The sequence below is a fragment of the Hirundo rustica genome, chromosome 24 (genome assembly GCF_015227805.2).
Source record: "Hirundo rustica isolate bHirRus1 chromosome 24, bHirRus1.pri.v3, whole genome shotgun sequence".
Classification (NCBI taxonomy): Eukaryota; Metazoa; Chordata; class Aves; order Passeriformes; family Hirundinidae; genus Hirundo; species Hirundo rustica.
In genome coordinates, this window is record NC_053473.1 from 2,784,909 (window position 1) to 2,796,766 (window position 11,858).

At 52.1% G+C, this 11,858-nt stretch overlaps 1 protein-coding gene across 2 annotated transcripts; it reads left to right on the top strand.

The window, feature by feature from the left end:
• The first annotated feature begins 1,104 nt into the window (after positions 1–1,104).
• On the top strand, positions 1,105–9,864 carry NRAS (NRAS proto-oncogene, GTPase). 2 transcript variants are annotated; one of them, XM_040085644.1, is made up of 5 exons: positions 1,105–1,248; positions 1,979–2,157; positions 3,927–4,086; positions 5,328–5,450; positions 5,555–9,864. In XM_040085644.1, the coding sequence occupies exons 1-4, from the start codon at positions 1,138–1,140 to the stop codon at positions 5,445–5,447; spliced, it is 570 nt and encodes a 189-aa protein (XP_039941578.1). In that variant the 5' UTR covers positions 1,105–1,137; the 3' UTR covers positions 5,448–5,450; positions 5,555–9,864. The 2 variants fall into 2 exon arrangements, with proteins under 2 accessions (XP_039941578.1, XP_039941577.1); XM_040085643.2 differs by having other exon boundaries at positions 6,129–9,864.
• The last annotated feature ends 1,994 nt before the right edge of the window (positions 9,865–11,858 follow it).

An 11,858-nucleotide genomic window follows, 5' to 3' on the forward strand; every position in this document is an offset into this window, starting at 1 on the left:
GTCCCTGCCTGTGAGCCCCAGTGCTGGAATTCTCTTTCCCCAGTTCCTGCTCCCTCCTGGGGCCTCTGAGCCAGACCGCCCCTTCCTCTTGGGCTTGTGGGCTCCTGTCCTTAAGAGATGAGCCAAATGCACGATGCTCACTCACCCTGCAGTTAATTACCAGGAACCGCCCAGCTCCAGCTACTCATTAACAGCTTTTAAAAAGCACGAAATCTGACTTAAAATCCCGCGAGGCTCGGTGTCAGTGCTAGTTTAAAAACCACAGGCTGCGGGTTCGGTGTCCCTTTCCCCCTTTAAAGCCCCGTGGTTCTGGTTTGGTGTCGTTTCCCCTCCACATCCCCGGGCGCGGGCTCGGTGCGGTTCCCCCTTGAAAGCTCCGGGAATGCGGGGCCGGCGCCGTTCCCCGTTTAGAACGCCGTGATCCGGGCTCGGTGCCGCTGCCGCTTCGGAGCCGCGGTGCCGGTGCCGCCGTGTCCCATATCCCATGTCCGGTATCCCGTGTCCCGCCGTGTCGCTTCCGTGTCCCCCCCCCGTGTCCCGCCGTGTCCCCCCGTGTCCCGTATCCCGTGTCCCCCCGTATCCCGTATCCCGTATCCCGTGTCCCCCCGTGTCCCCCCGTATCCCGTGTTCCGTATCCCGTGTTCTGTGTCCCCCCGTGTCCCGTATCCCGTGTCCTCCCGTGTCCCGTATCCCGTGTCCCATATCCCGTGTCCCCCTGTGTCCCCCCATATCCCGTGTCCCTTCCGTGTCCCCCCCCGTGTCCCCCCGTGTCCCATATCCCGTGTCCCGTCGTGTCCCGTGTCGCGCCCGTGTGCCGTGTCCCGCTGCATCCCGTGTCCCCCCGTATCCCATATCCCGTATCCCCCCCGTGTCCCGCTGTATCCCGTGTCCCTTCCGTGTCCCCCCCGTGTCCCCCCGTATCCCGTATCCCCCCGTGTCCCGTATCCCGTGTCCCGTGTCCCGTATCCCGTGTCCCCCCGTATCCCGTGTCCCGTGTCCCGTGTCCCGTGTCGCGCCCGTGTCGCGTGTGCGGAAGCGGCGCGGGCGGTGACGCGCGGGCGGGAGGCGGAAGCGGCGCGGGGCGATCGCGGGGCGGCGGCGGCGGGGCCGGGCCGGGCCCGGCGAGGCCGCGGGGCCATGACCGAGTACAAGCTGGTCGTGGTGGGCGCCGGCGGCGTGGGCAAGAGCGCGCTGACCATCCAGCTCATCCAGAACCACTTCGTGGACGAGTACGACCCCACCATCGAGGTGCGCGGGGCCGCGGGTGCGGGACGCGGGGGAAGCTCTGGCGAGCCCAGGGCGGAGCCGCCGCGAGGTCCCGGCGGCGCAGCGCAGGGCTCTGGGAGCGGCTCCTGCCCCGTTCTGCCCCGGGGCTTCCGAAAAGGCAACCGAAAAGGCAACCAGAAAGGCCACCACGGCTCTGTGCAGGGCGTGGGTTCTGCTCACGGGGAGGGTGTCTGCGGTACTCTTTTCCTTTTTTTTTTTTTTTTTTCGTTCTCCCGTTGAGGAATTTCTTTAAAGTGACAGGAGTTCTGTGTTTTGTAACAAAGGATGAGAGGGTTTAGAGGCTCATTTAAAGCGGGGCATTTGGGGTATGGTGTAAGATGTGATAGTCTGGGTAATATTTAAAATACCGTAGTTTTAGATACTGGTAGTTTTTCATCAGAGACGGATGAGAATCGCAAAATCCAGACTGCTTTGGGTTGGAAGGGAGCTTAAACCTCATCTCGTTCCACCCCTTGCCATGGGCAGAAACACCTCCCACTGTCCCAGGCTGCAACCTGGCCTTGGACACCTGCAGGGATCCAGGTGCATCCAGAGCTTCTGTGAAACAGCTGGAAAAGCTCCTCTCCGTGTTTTTAGTATCATCACTGTTTTTGTTTTTGCTGCGTACGCTGGGGCGGGCAGGGCAGGGCAGGGCAGGGCAGGGCAGGGCAGGGCAGGGCAGGGCTGACCCGGCGGTGCCCGTGTGTTGCAGGACTCGTACCGCAAGCAGGTGGTGATCGATGGCGAGACGTGTCTGCTGGACATCCTGGACACGGCGGGGCAGGAGGAGTACAGCGCCATGAGGGACCAGTACATGAGGACGGGCGAGGGATTCCTCTGCGTGTTCGCCATCAACAACAGCAAATCCTTCGCCGACATCAACCTCTACAGGTAGGGCTGGGGCTGCCACGCCAGCGGGGGACACGGGGACGGGGCAGGGACGCTGCAGAGAGAAGCGCTGCAGGGCCTCGGTGAAGGCTCAGTAATGTGACATTTCCCGTTTCTTTCAGAAGGTTTTGTCACTGTGCTTTTTGCCTTATTTGCAGGAGAAGCTTTTTTTTTTTTTTTCAATCCCTTTACAGTTTTTAGCTTTTGTTTCCCCCGCTCACTCTTAGCTTGAAAGGGTTCTGGGCTGGGCCGGTACAGGAATCATTTCAGACTCGTCCTGACTTCCTTTCAAGTGGGTCATGTTGATAAATAACATAGGGAATGCACAGAATCACAGACAGGGGTGGGTTGGAAGGGAATTTAGAGCTCATCCGGTGCCACCCCTGCCATGGGCAGGGACACCTCCCACTGTCCCAGGCTGCTCCAAGCCCCAGTGTCCAACCTGGCCTTGGGCACTCCCAGGGATCCAGGGGCAGCCACAGCTGCTCTGGGCACCTGTGCCAGGGCTGCACCACCACCTTTAGTCAGTTAAGGTTGGGATGGTTTTTAGGGTTTTTTGTGTTAATCATATCATCAATCTGTGTAAATGTTTCCAGGGGGTGCCAAGAGAACAGGGTCAGACTTTTCCATGGTGCCCAGGACGAGGAGCAGTGGCCATAAATTAAACCACAAGAATTCCACCTCAACATGAGGAAGGATTTCTTTCTGTGAGAGTAGCAGAGCCCTGAAACAGCTGCTCAGGGAGCTGTGGAGTTTCCCTCTCCAGACACATCCAAAACCCACCAGGATGTGGTCACCTGTTCCAGGTGACCCTGCCTTGGCAGATGTTGGAGTCCAAGGCATTCCTTTGGCTGCCCTGGAGAGTCAGGGACCTGGGCAGGGGGGTCTGGGACCCCAGCCCAGAGCTCAGAGAGACACTGGCTTTGATTTCAGTCCATGGGAAAAACTTCCTACACTGAGAGAAGGTTTACAGGCCACAAGAATGTGAGAAATAGTAGTTTAGCTTATCACAGAATGAAAAAATAGTAGTTTTAGGTTCCTAGCATTGAAGTGAATGGGGACAAGATGGAGAATCTGGGGCGTTGAGTCCTTCTTCTTCTCCTTCTCCTTCCCTCACTCCATTGCTGCATTGACGTGGCACAAAGTAGTTAGTGAGGATTGGGTCAAAGTAAAGATGACCTTTTTAGTAATAGTGATAGACATTGGTAAGAAATAGTAAATAAGAAATACGTAGTAATTAGTATAAAAGATAAGGACAGCCCAGCTCGGGGGGAGACGTGAGGAATCCATGCAGCTGCGAACATCTTGTCGGACTCCGAGAAAATTGTAAGATAAGAAACAATAAACGAAGTGTGCAACATTGAAAAATCTAAACCTGAGAACTCCGTCTCTTCCTTCGGCTCAGCTCAGAGCTGCGCAGGGGAGCAAGGACCCTGAAACCACCTCAATGTTGGGGTAAGCCCCCGACAGGCAGAGGGCTTGGGCTGGGTCCTTCCAACCCCAGCTGCTCTGGGATCCTGTGAATCAGCTGCCATTTACAGCTGCAGCATGTCATCCCTAAGAAAATGGGTGAGAAATCCAGCGTGGAGTTATCCGTGGGCAGAAGAGGAGGTGTACAAAGTGCTTTGCCATCCTGCTGATCCCTGAGGCCCTGCTCACCTTTAATATGTTTTTTGTGGCACAAGGTTGTTTGAATACTGAACTAAAACCAGGTTTTATGTTTAGAAAACAGTTCCTATTATTTTTTTTTTTTTTAATTTATCTTCCTGAAGAGAACAGATCAAGAGAGTGAAGGACTCGGATGACGTGCCCATGGTGCTGGTGGGGAACAAGTGTGATCTGCCCACGAGAACAGTGGACACAAAACAGGCCCAAGAATTGGCAAAAAGCTACGGAATCCCCTTCATAGAGACCTCTGCAAAAACGAGACAGGTGAGGGGCTCTCCCAGGGCCTGACTTCTTCCTGGGAAATGCAGGAATGACATTTGCCCATGTGCTTTTGCCTTATTTACAGGAAAAGCATTTTTTTCAATCCCTTTACAGTTTTTAGCTTTTATTTCCCCGCTCACTCTTAGATTGAAAGAGTTCTGGGCTCTTTCAAGTACAGGAATCACTTCAGATTCGTCCTGACTTCATTTCAAGTGTTGATAAATAACATAGAGGATAAAAAAATTTCAACTCCCCTGAAGTTACTAAATAAAACTTAAAAAGTAACTAGGGAAAAAAATATACTCAAAATAATAAACATAACTGAAACCAGTAAACACAGAGAGAAAGAGATCTACAGTGGGTTTGTGGAAAATTATGTAACAAGAAAAAAAATAACACAAAAAAAAATTCACCTTTACTATCAAAGCGTTCAATAAATACAACCACCAAAACCCCCTTTTAATAAACCTCCAAAATCATAAAAATACCTCCCAGTAAGAAACAAATGCCTGCAAAACAATTCCTAAAACACAATTCTTACGTCTCAAACAAAACCCACATTTTCATTGTAATAAATAAATACCTTCTTATAAAGCCTCACAAAACACACGGAAGGAAAAGAAACCCAGCTACTTTCTGCTGCTTCAAATGATGTTAAAAATTTTGATCGCAGCCAATTGCAGCGGCGTTGGCAGGAGGAGCAGCAGAGTTCCAGCTGCTCGCCCTGGGGAGTGTCAGAGGCTGAGCTCGCTCACCCCAGAGCTGCCTGGTCCTCTTGGCTCGTTAGTGAATGCCAATTAGCAGATTATGATTGCAGACAGAATTCCCCAGACTGGACTAATGGGCTGCTGCAGAGGCGCCTTGGCCGCGTGGGGCTGTGCAGCCCTGCTCTGCCTGCAGCAGGGGAACGGAGCAGGGAAGGTGCAACTCATCTGGCAGCAGCCAGAAAATCCCGAAGAGCTGAATTCTGAGAGTTCTAAAATTAGGCAAGGAGCAGTTTGTTTCCTGCATGGAACCTCCCTGAGGTTTCCATGTTTCTTTTAGTGGTTGTTACCCCAGGAGGAGTCAGGAGGGTTTGGGACATCCACGTGGGTTTCTTCCTCTTAGGAGCCACGGGATGAGCTGGGTGCTGCTCTTCCTGCAGAACTGTGTCTTTCACATCCATGAAGGGGTTCTGGGATGGGCAGATCAGTGGTTTTGAAAGCTCCAGGGAAGAAAACACCGGGCCTTGTGTTTGCATTCAGGGTGTGGAAGATGCTTTTTACACCCTGGTGAGAGAGATCCGGCAGTACCGGATGAAGAAGCTGAACAGCAGCGAGGATGGGAACCAGGGCTGCATGGGATTGTCCTGCCTTGTCATGTGAAAGGTGAGCTGGGGCTCCACTTCTCACTGGCCTCTTCGCCTCCCAGCACTTGAGAAGTGTGGCTTAGAAATGCTGGTTGCTCTAGGAGGGGTTTTCCTCTTTTCTAGAACCTGTTGGTTCCAGGAGATTTGGTTCCTATGAGGTTTTAATGCTCAAAAAAAGAAAAAGTCCCCTCTTAAGTTGGCGACAGAGCTTAAGAAAAGGAATTTTCATTCACGTCACCCCTTTGGCTGATGGCTGGATGGAACAAGATGATCTCTAAGGCTGCTTCCAGCCCGAAACATTCCATGATTTCCACCGATTTCCATGGTGTGACCCTCTGTGTCATTCCTTCCGTCCCCTTCCTTTGGGAAACCATTTGGACTGTTTGGAGAACGTGTAATTTCTGAAGGGACACCTTGAAAGAGGGGTGTGCACAGCTGTGCCCCTGAGTGATCGACTCCTGCACTGCCTCCCTCCAGCCGTGTTCCTCTGGAACCTGCTGATTCCGGGATTGACCAAATCAAACAATGAAATCCGAGTTCCCAGCTGAGGGCAGTTCCTTTCAGCGACTCCCTGAACGCTGTTGCTCGTGACTGTGAGAACACAGACCAGCTCAGGACTTGCTGTGCTGCACTGCACACCCCCCCCAGAGCGGGACAGAGCTAATTAGTGCTAATTGGAGGTGCCTTTCTGTTCCAGATGCCAAGAAAACGCGGTTCAGGTGCAGCTGCTGGACGAGCCTGGATCTCCTGTGCTGCCTCTCCTGCTGATCCCTGCAGTGTTTTGGTGCCACCGACAGACTCTGGGCACCAGAGTTCCTTGGCACAAGGTCCTTCTCCGTGCTCCATCTGAAGAGAACATCCATGGCATCTACCTCCCTGCTCAGCTCACGGAGCAGCAGCACCTCTGGATGTGCTGGGATTCTTTCCTCACTGTGTTACCTGGCTTTGTTCAAGAAGGAAACCAGTCACAGAAGTGAACTGTAGAGACTAAATGCTGTGAAAAAGATGACACTTTACCTCTAGAGTAAAAGCTAGAAGTGCTGTGTGTCCCCTGTCTGTTGGATTCCGTGCAGTGCTGTCAGAGGAGTGGCACAGGGTGATGTCACAGGGCGTGGTGCCACCAGGAGTGCCCCTGTCCCCTCTCAGCTGGGTGACACCTGTGCAGCAAAAGTGAAACACCTCCAGTGCCAGGAGTGCCACCTACCCGATCCTCCATTCCTGTAATAAAAAGGAAAGCCTTTCCTAACTAAGTGCCTGTTTGCTAAGAAGATTTGAAGTTGTCCCTTGGGTTGAGGAAAACCCCAAGGAACTGGAATTTCTTGGGAGCTCGTTGTCTCAAGCAGGCAAGTGTGGTGTGGGTGATCTGTGCCTGGCAGGATCCTCCAGCAGGAATTTGGAGGCTGGAAGGTTCAGCAGGCGCTTGTGAGACTCCTGGACGAGGGAGGGGACACGCTGCGTCTGTGCTTTGCTTTCTTTGTGGGTGGAACAGTTTTTGTATTCTGTATTGTTTTCCTGCAGCATTCAGATCTCTTCCAAGTTGGACCAAACCTGTCAGCTGTTCATTTTTAACATGAACTGCCAGCATTTCTGGGCAGCTCCTCACTAATAAATCTGGGAACTGGAGGTTGCTTTGGACAGCTGCTATTCAGCTCTCTCTGTAACTTGCAAATTGTTTTTTGGGTTTTTTTTTTTTTTTTTTCCTGAATTATTTTCTTACCACAGACTGTAAAGAGTCTCTTCAAAATGTCTCTATAGACTGTAAAATGTAGTTGGAGTTTCCTTGTCAGGGAAGGAGTGTGGGGGTTTGGGGTTGACTCTGTCAGGGCTGCAGAAAGTGGCTGCTCCATCCCTGGAGCAGTCTGGGACAGTGGGAGGTGTCCCTGCCCGGGGCAGGGCTGGGGTGAGATGGGATGAGATTTGAGATGAGTTTTCAGGTCCTTTCCACCCCAAACCACTCTGGGATTCTGTGATGAAGGGGAGAGCAGCCACACCTGAGCCAGCTCCTGGCTGCAGCATCCTTGCAGGATGAGGAAGGAGATGAGTTCAGTGATGGCTTCACAGAAGGTGTGGGACAGACTGGTGGGAATCCTGAGCTCGCTCTGGCAGCCTCCAGCTGAGGGAATTGTGAGCTGGGTGAGTTCTTCCCGGAACAAAACACCCTCCCCTCCTCACCTGGGTGCTCAGGAGTGGTCACTGCTGGCACGCTGCCTGCAGTGCCGCTCCTGCCCTGGTCCTGTGCTGCTGGCACTGCGTTCTGCTGCTGTGCTGGCGCAGGGGAGCCGAGTGCCCAGCTCTGGGAGCTCCGTTCCGGCTCTGGGGAGGAGGAGGAAGGAGCCCTCGGCCAACAGAGGGAGCATTCGGTCAGAGCCGGCAGCAGGGAATTGCAGGAGGCTCAGTTTCAGGTGCCTGGTGTCAGTCACACGTCTTAATTTGGAGTGCTCAATTTCAAACGGGCGTTAGAAATCAGTAAACAGAGAGAGAAGAATTCTCTCCTGTTAATGTTGCTTCCTTCACTACTTACAGACTTAATTCTCCTCTGGGAATGAAGAGGATCAATTTGCATCACATTTCCTTTATCCGTGATAATCCTTATAAAATACTTCTTTTTTTTTCAATTTATTTTAACTTTGTCTGACGTGACTGATACGAACTAAACCCACCAAGAAAATTAATGTAAAGTATTCTTTTCCAGCAAGGTGCACACGATGTTGGGCAGAATTGTGGGGACCGTTGGCCGTGGCTCGAGCTCAGTTTGTGTGATGTTGCCCAGAGCAGCTGTGGCTGCCCCATCCCTGGAATTGTTCAAGGCCAGGATGGAGCAGCCTGGGACAGTGGAAGGTGTCTGTGCCCATGGGATGAGCTTTAGGGCCCCTTCCAGCCCAAACCACTCCAGGAGCGATCTCATGCTGCAGTTAAACGTGACAGAGCTGCCAGGGCTCAGAAAGCTTTGTCAGGAGGAGTTTTGTGCCAAAACCTTCCCTGTGGCTGGAGATGAGGGTCTGCTCTGAAGAGGTGTGTGGCACTGGGGCAGCCAGTTCATAAAAACACCCTGGGAAAATGAGGAAAAGCTTTTGGGATGCACATCTGGTGACACAGAGCCAGCAGGAAGGGGCAGCGCGCAGTTGGTGAGGACGCTGAGCGGTGACGTTCCGTCCTCCAGCTCCCTGGGTGGGGTTTGATTTCTTGGGAAGTGCAGGAATTGGTTTCCTGGCCAGCAGGATTGCTCAGAGCACGGCTGCCTGTGGCCATGGGAAGCCTCTGGCATTTGATGTTCAAAGGCTGTGTGGTCAGCCTGGAGAATTGTTTGGATGAGGTTCATCATAGCAATGCTCAGTGTGCTCTGGTCGGCATTAAAATGTACCAGCTGGAGCTCCAAAAGTGGGAATTCTCAGAAATGTGTGGGAACTGACTGGAAAATTCATCTGCTTCTCTTTGCTGTTCCCTTTCTCTTGGGCTCCATAAAACCTGAAAAGGGAAAACGCCCTGGTGAGGATAGGTCTGCATTAGTGTCACCTTTGGAACCTTCAGAAAGGTTTTTAGGAGGTTTTTTTTCAGTTTTTAGGATGCTGCAGAGCTAACCTGCACAGGTGATACTTTCAGCTCCATCAGTGTAGTTCCAAATCCAGCAAAAAACACAAAGTCAGGGCGTTGTGCTCGTCAGGAGTGTGAACTGAATGGTTGCAATTTGTTTCCAGCTGTCTCACAGAGAACTCTGGGTTTGGTGGCAGCCAGGAACTGGAAGGACAAAACCCTGTGAACTTTTGGAAAAACGATTTAGAAGATAAGCACAGAAGGTTTTGCACAAGACAGGTCCCTGGAAAAGGTGGTTTAGGAGATTTGGTCCAAATATTGTTATTTAGAACTGCACAACGCTGCACTAGTGCCGAGCTGATTGCACTGCCCTGGCTGGGCAGGGCACGAACAACTCTTGAGGTAAAATGTTAAAAAAGGGTAAAGCTCCTGTTCAGAACCTCCAGGTGCCAATGACTGTAAGAGATGTTTCTGTTGCTGTGGCTGAGCACAGCTCTGCAAGGAGCCGCTGGAGCTCTGGCTGTTCCTCCCTGTGCCCCAAGCCTCGGTCTTGTTCAAACTGCTCAGATTATGTCCTTGTCCTTGCCAGGACTTTGGATTTTAACCAGGATGTTTAAGCTGCCCTCACTTTTAGTACAGCTCAGACTTAGAATTGGATTTCAAGCAGCCTCAGGCCTGTGGGGGAAGGAGAGCAGGGGAAGTTTGAATCACGTTCTGACCTGTCTGTGCTCCTCAAAAACCCCAAACCTTTGAGTGTGTAACCCTCAGGATGGTCGGGAAATGTTGGGATCTGGACTTTTAACCCAAGGGCTAATTTGTTGTTACTTTGTTTAATTGTTTGCTTTCAATAATGCATCTCTTTTGGTTTGAATTGAAGTAAATTATTTTGCTTCTTTAAATAACTTTTTTAAAGAATAAACTTGGAATTCTTTGGTTGTTCTCTTTGGGTTCTGGGCACGGGCTCCACGAGTGGGTTACGGGAGGTTTCTCCCCGTGCCTGTGGGGTATCTGTGGGGTGGGATTTACTCCATTCTGTCCTGGGGCAGGGTCAGCTCCATCACAGACGTGCCCTAGAGCATCAGTGAGCAGTGAGAGTGGCCTTGAGACCTGCCACAGGCTTGGTCCAGAGTCCGGTTTTAATGACTTCACCATTCTGCATTTTGCTGCCGCTGAATTCCTGTTTGCAGTGGGGGTCCCTCATGCTGACTTACACAAAAAAAATGGAGAGGGAAGCTTCTTTGTTTGATATTCCAATGGCAAAACCAGCTATTAAGTTACTGCTGTGCCCAAACCGTGCTCTGTTAGGCTTTTAAATTGCTTGATTCTTCTAAAATACTTCCCTGTTGCCTTCCCTCCTGCAAAGAAGGCAAATTGTGTCAGGCCACACAGCAAATGTGCTTCGAGGGTATTTCTCCTCAAACCTTGTGGCTGGCATCTGAAACCTGGAGCCCAGGCTGGGTTTGGTGCCAGGGGTTTAAAAGCAGAGCCCCAGGAAGAGGGGCACACAGCTCCTGCCGCCGCGGAGTCACCCCCTGTCCCCAGGGGAGTCCCACCCTGACTGCAGGTGGGGGTAACCCAAGGGGTTCTTGCTTTCTTGGGAAGGTTCTCTGTCGGGGCTCCTTTGCAGGAGTTTAAATTCCCCGGCATTCAGGTGGTTTTAGAGTCCTGGCCCTCTGCAAAGCTCTGTGCCAAACGCAGGGAAAGACGGAGTCTTCAAGGTTACGTGCTTCGTTTATTAGTTCTTATCTTACAATTTTCTCAGTGTCCAAAAGATGTTTGCCGCGGCTCGGACATCTGGTGACTCCTCCTGTCTCTGGGCTGTCCTTATCTTTTATACTAATTGTTATGTATTCTTTATTTACTATTTATTACCAATGTCTATCACTATTACTAAAAAGGTCATCTTTACTCTGACCCAATTCTCACTGACTACTTTGTGCCAACGTCACTGCAGAAATGGAGTGAGGGAAGAAGAAAGAAGAAGAAGGAGACAACGCCCCAAATTCTCCATCTTGCCCCATTCACTCCAATGCCAAAAATCCCAAACCCACTGTTTTTTCACCCCGTGATATTCTAAACTACTATTTTTACACTCTTGTGGCCTGCAATGCTTCCTGCAGTGCAAGAAGCCTCTCCCATGGACTGAAATCAAATCCAGTGTCTCTCTGAGCTCTGGGCTCTGGGCTGGGGTCCCAGATCCCCCTGCCCAGGTCCCTGACCCTCCAGGGCAGCCAAAGGAATGCCCTGGGCTCCAACAGTTTCCCTGCTGTGGGGTTGTTCCCTGGTCCTACAAAGCATCTCCCTGCTGAGGAGCCGCTTTTGGCTGTGCCCTGGAGCAGAGGGCGGCAGCCCCAGGGGATCCGCGCAGGGGATGACCGAGAGCAGGGCGGGGAGAGGAGAATTCGCTGAGGGCTTCCCCAGCCCTGGGTGAGCTGATCAGCGCAGCCAGGAGCGCTCTGGTGAGCCCCCTCTCTGTTCATGCTCCTCCTCTTCAGGAACTGAAGCCGTTTTGCAGCAGAGCTCGCCCCACAAGGCCGGGCAGGCTGGAGGAAGATGCTGCTCAGGGACACGAGCTGCCCAATTCCTGCCACGTCCAACCCTTCTCCCTGGGCTGGGCCTGGGCGGAACGAGGGCGGCTCAGGGGTAGAAGTGTGAGGGTTTAGAGGCGCTCCAAAGCCTCTGGGTGTGGATCAGTCCCTTTGCAGCTGGAAAAGAGTGAGAAGACAGGCTGTTTGTGTCAGCCCTTGAGTTTGCACCGGCCCTGGATCTAACTTTAGCTCAGCGTGCCCAGGCTTTACTCAGATTTCCACCATGAGCCCACCCAAGATGACCCCGTGATTAAAAAAGCTGAGGGATCAAGAGATGATCAAGATTCTTCTCTTGAGGAAGACGACCT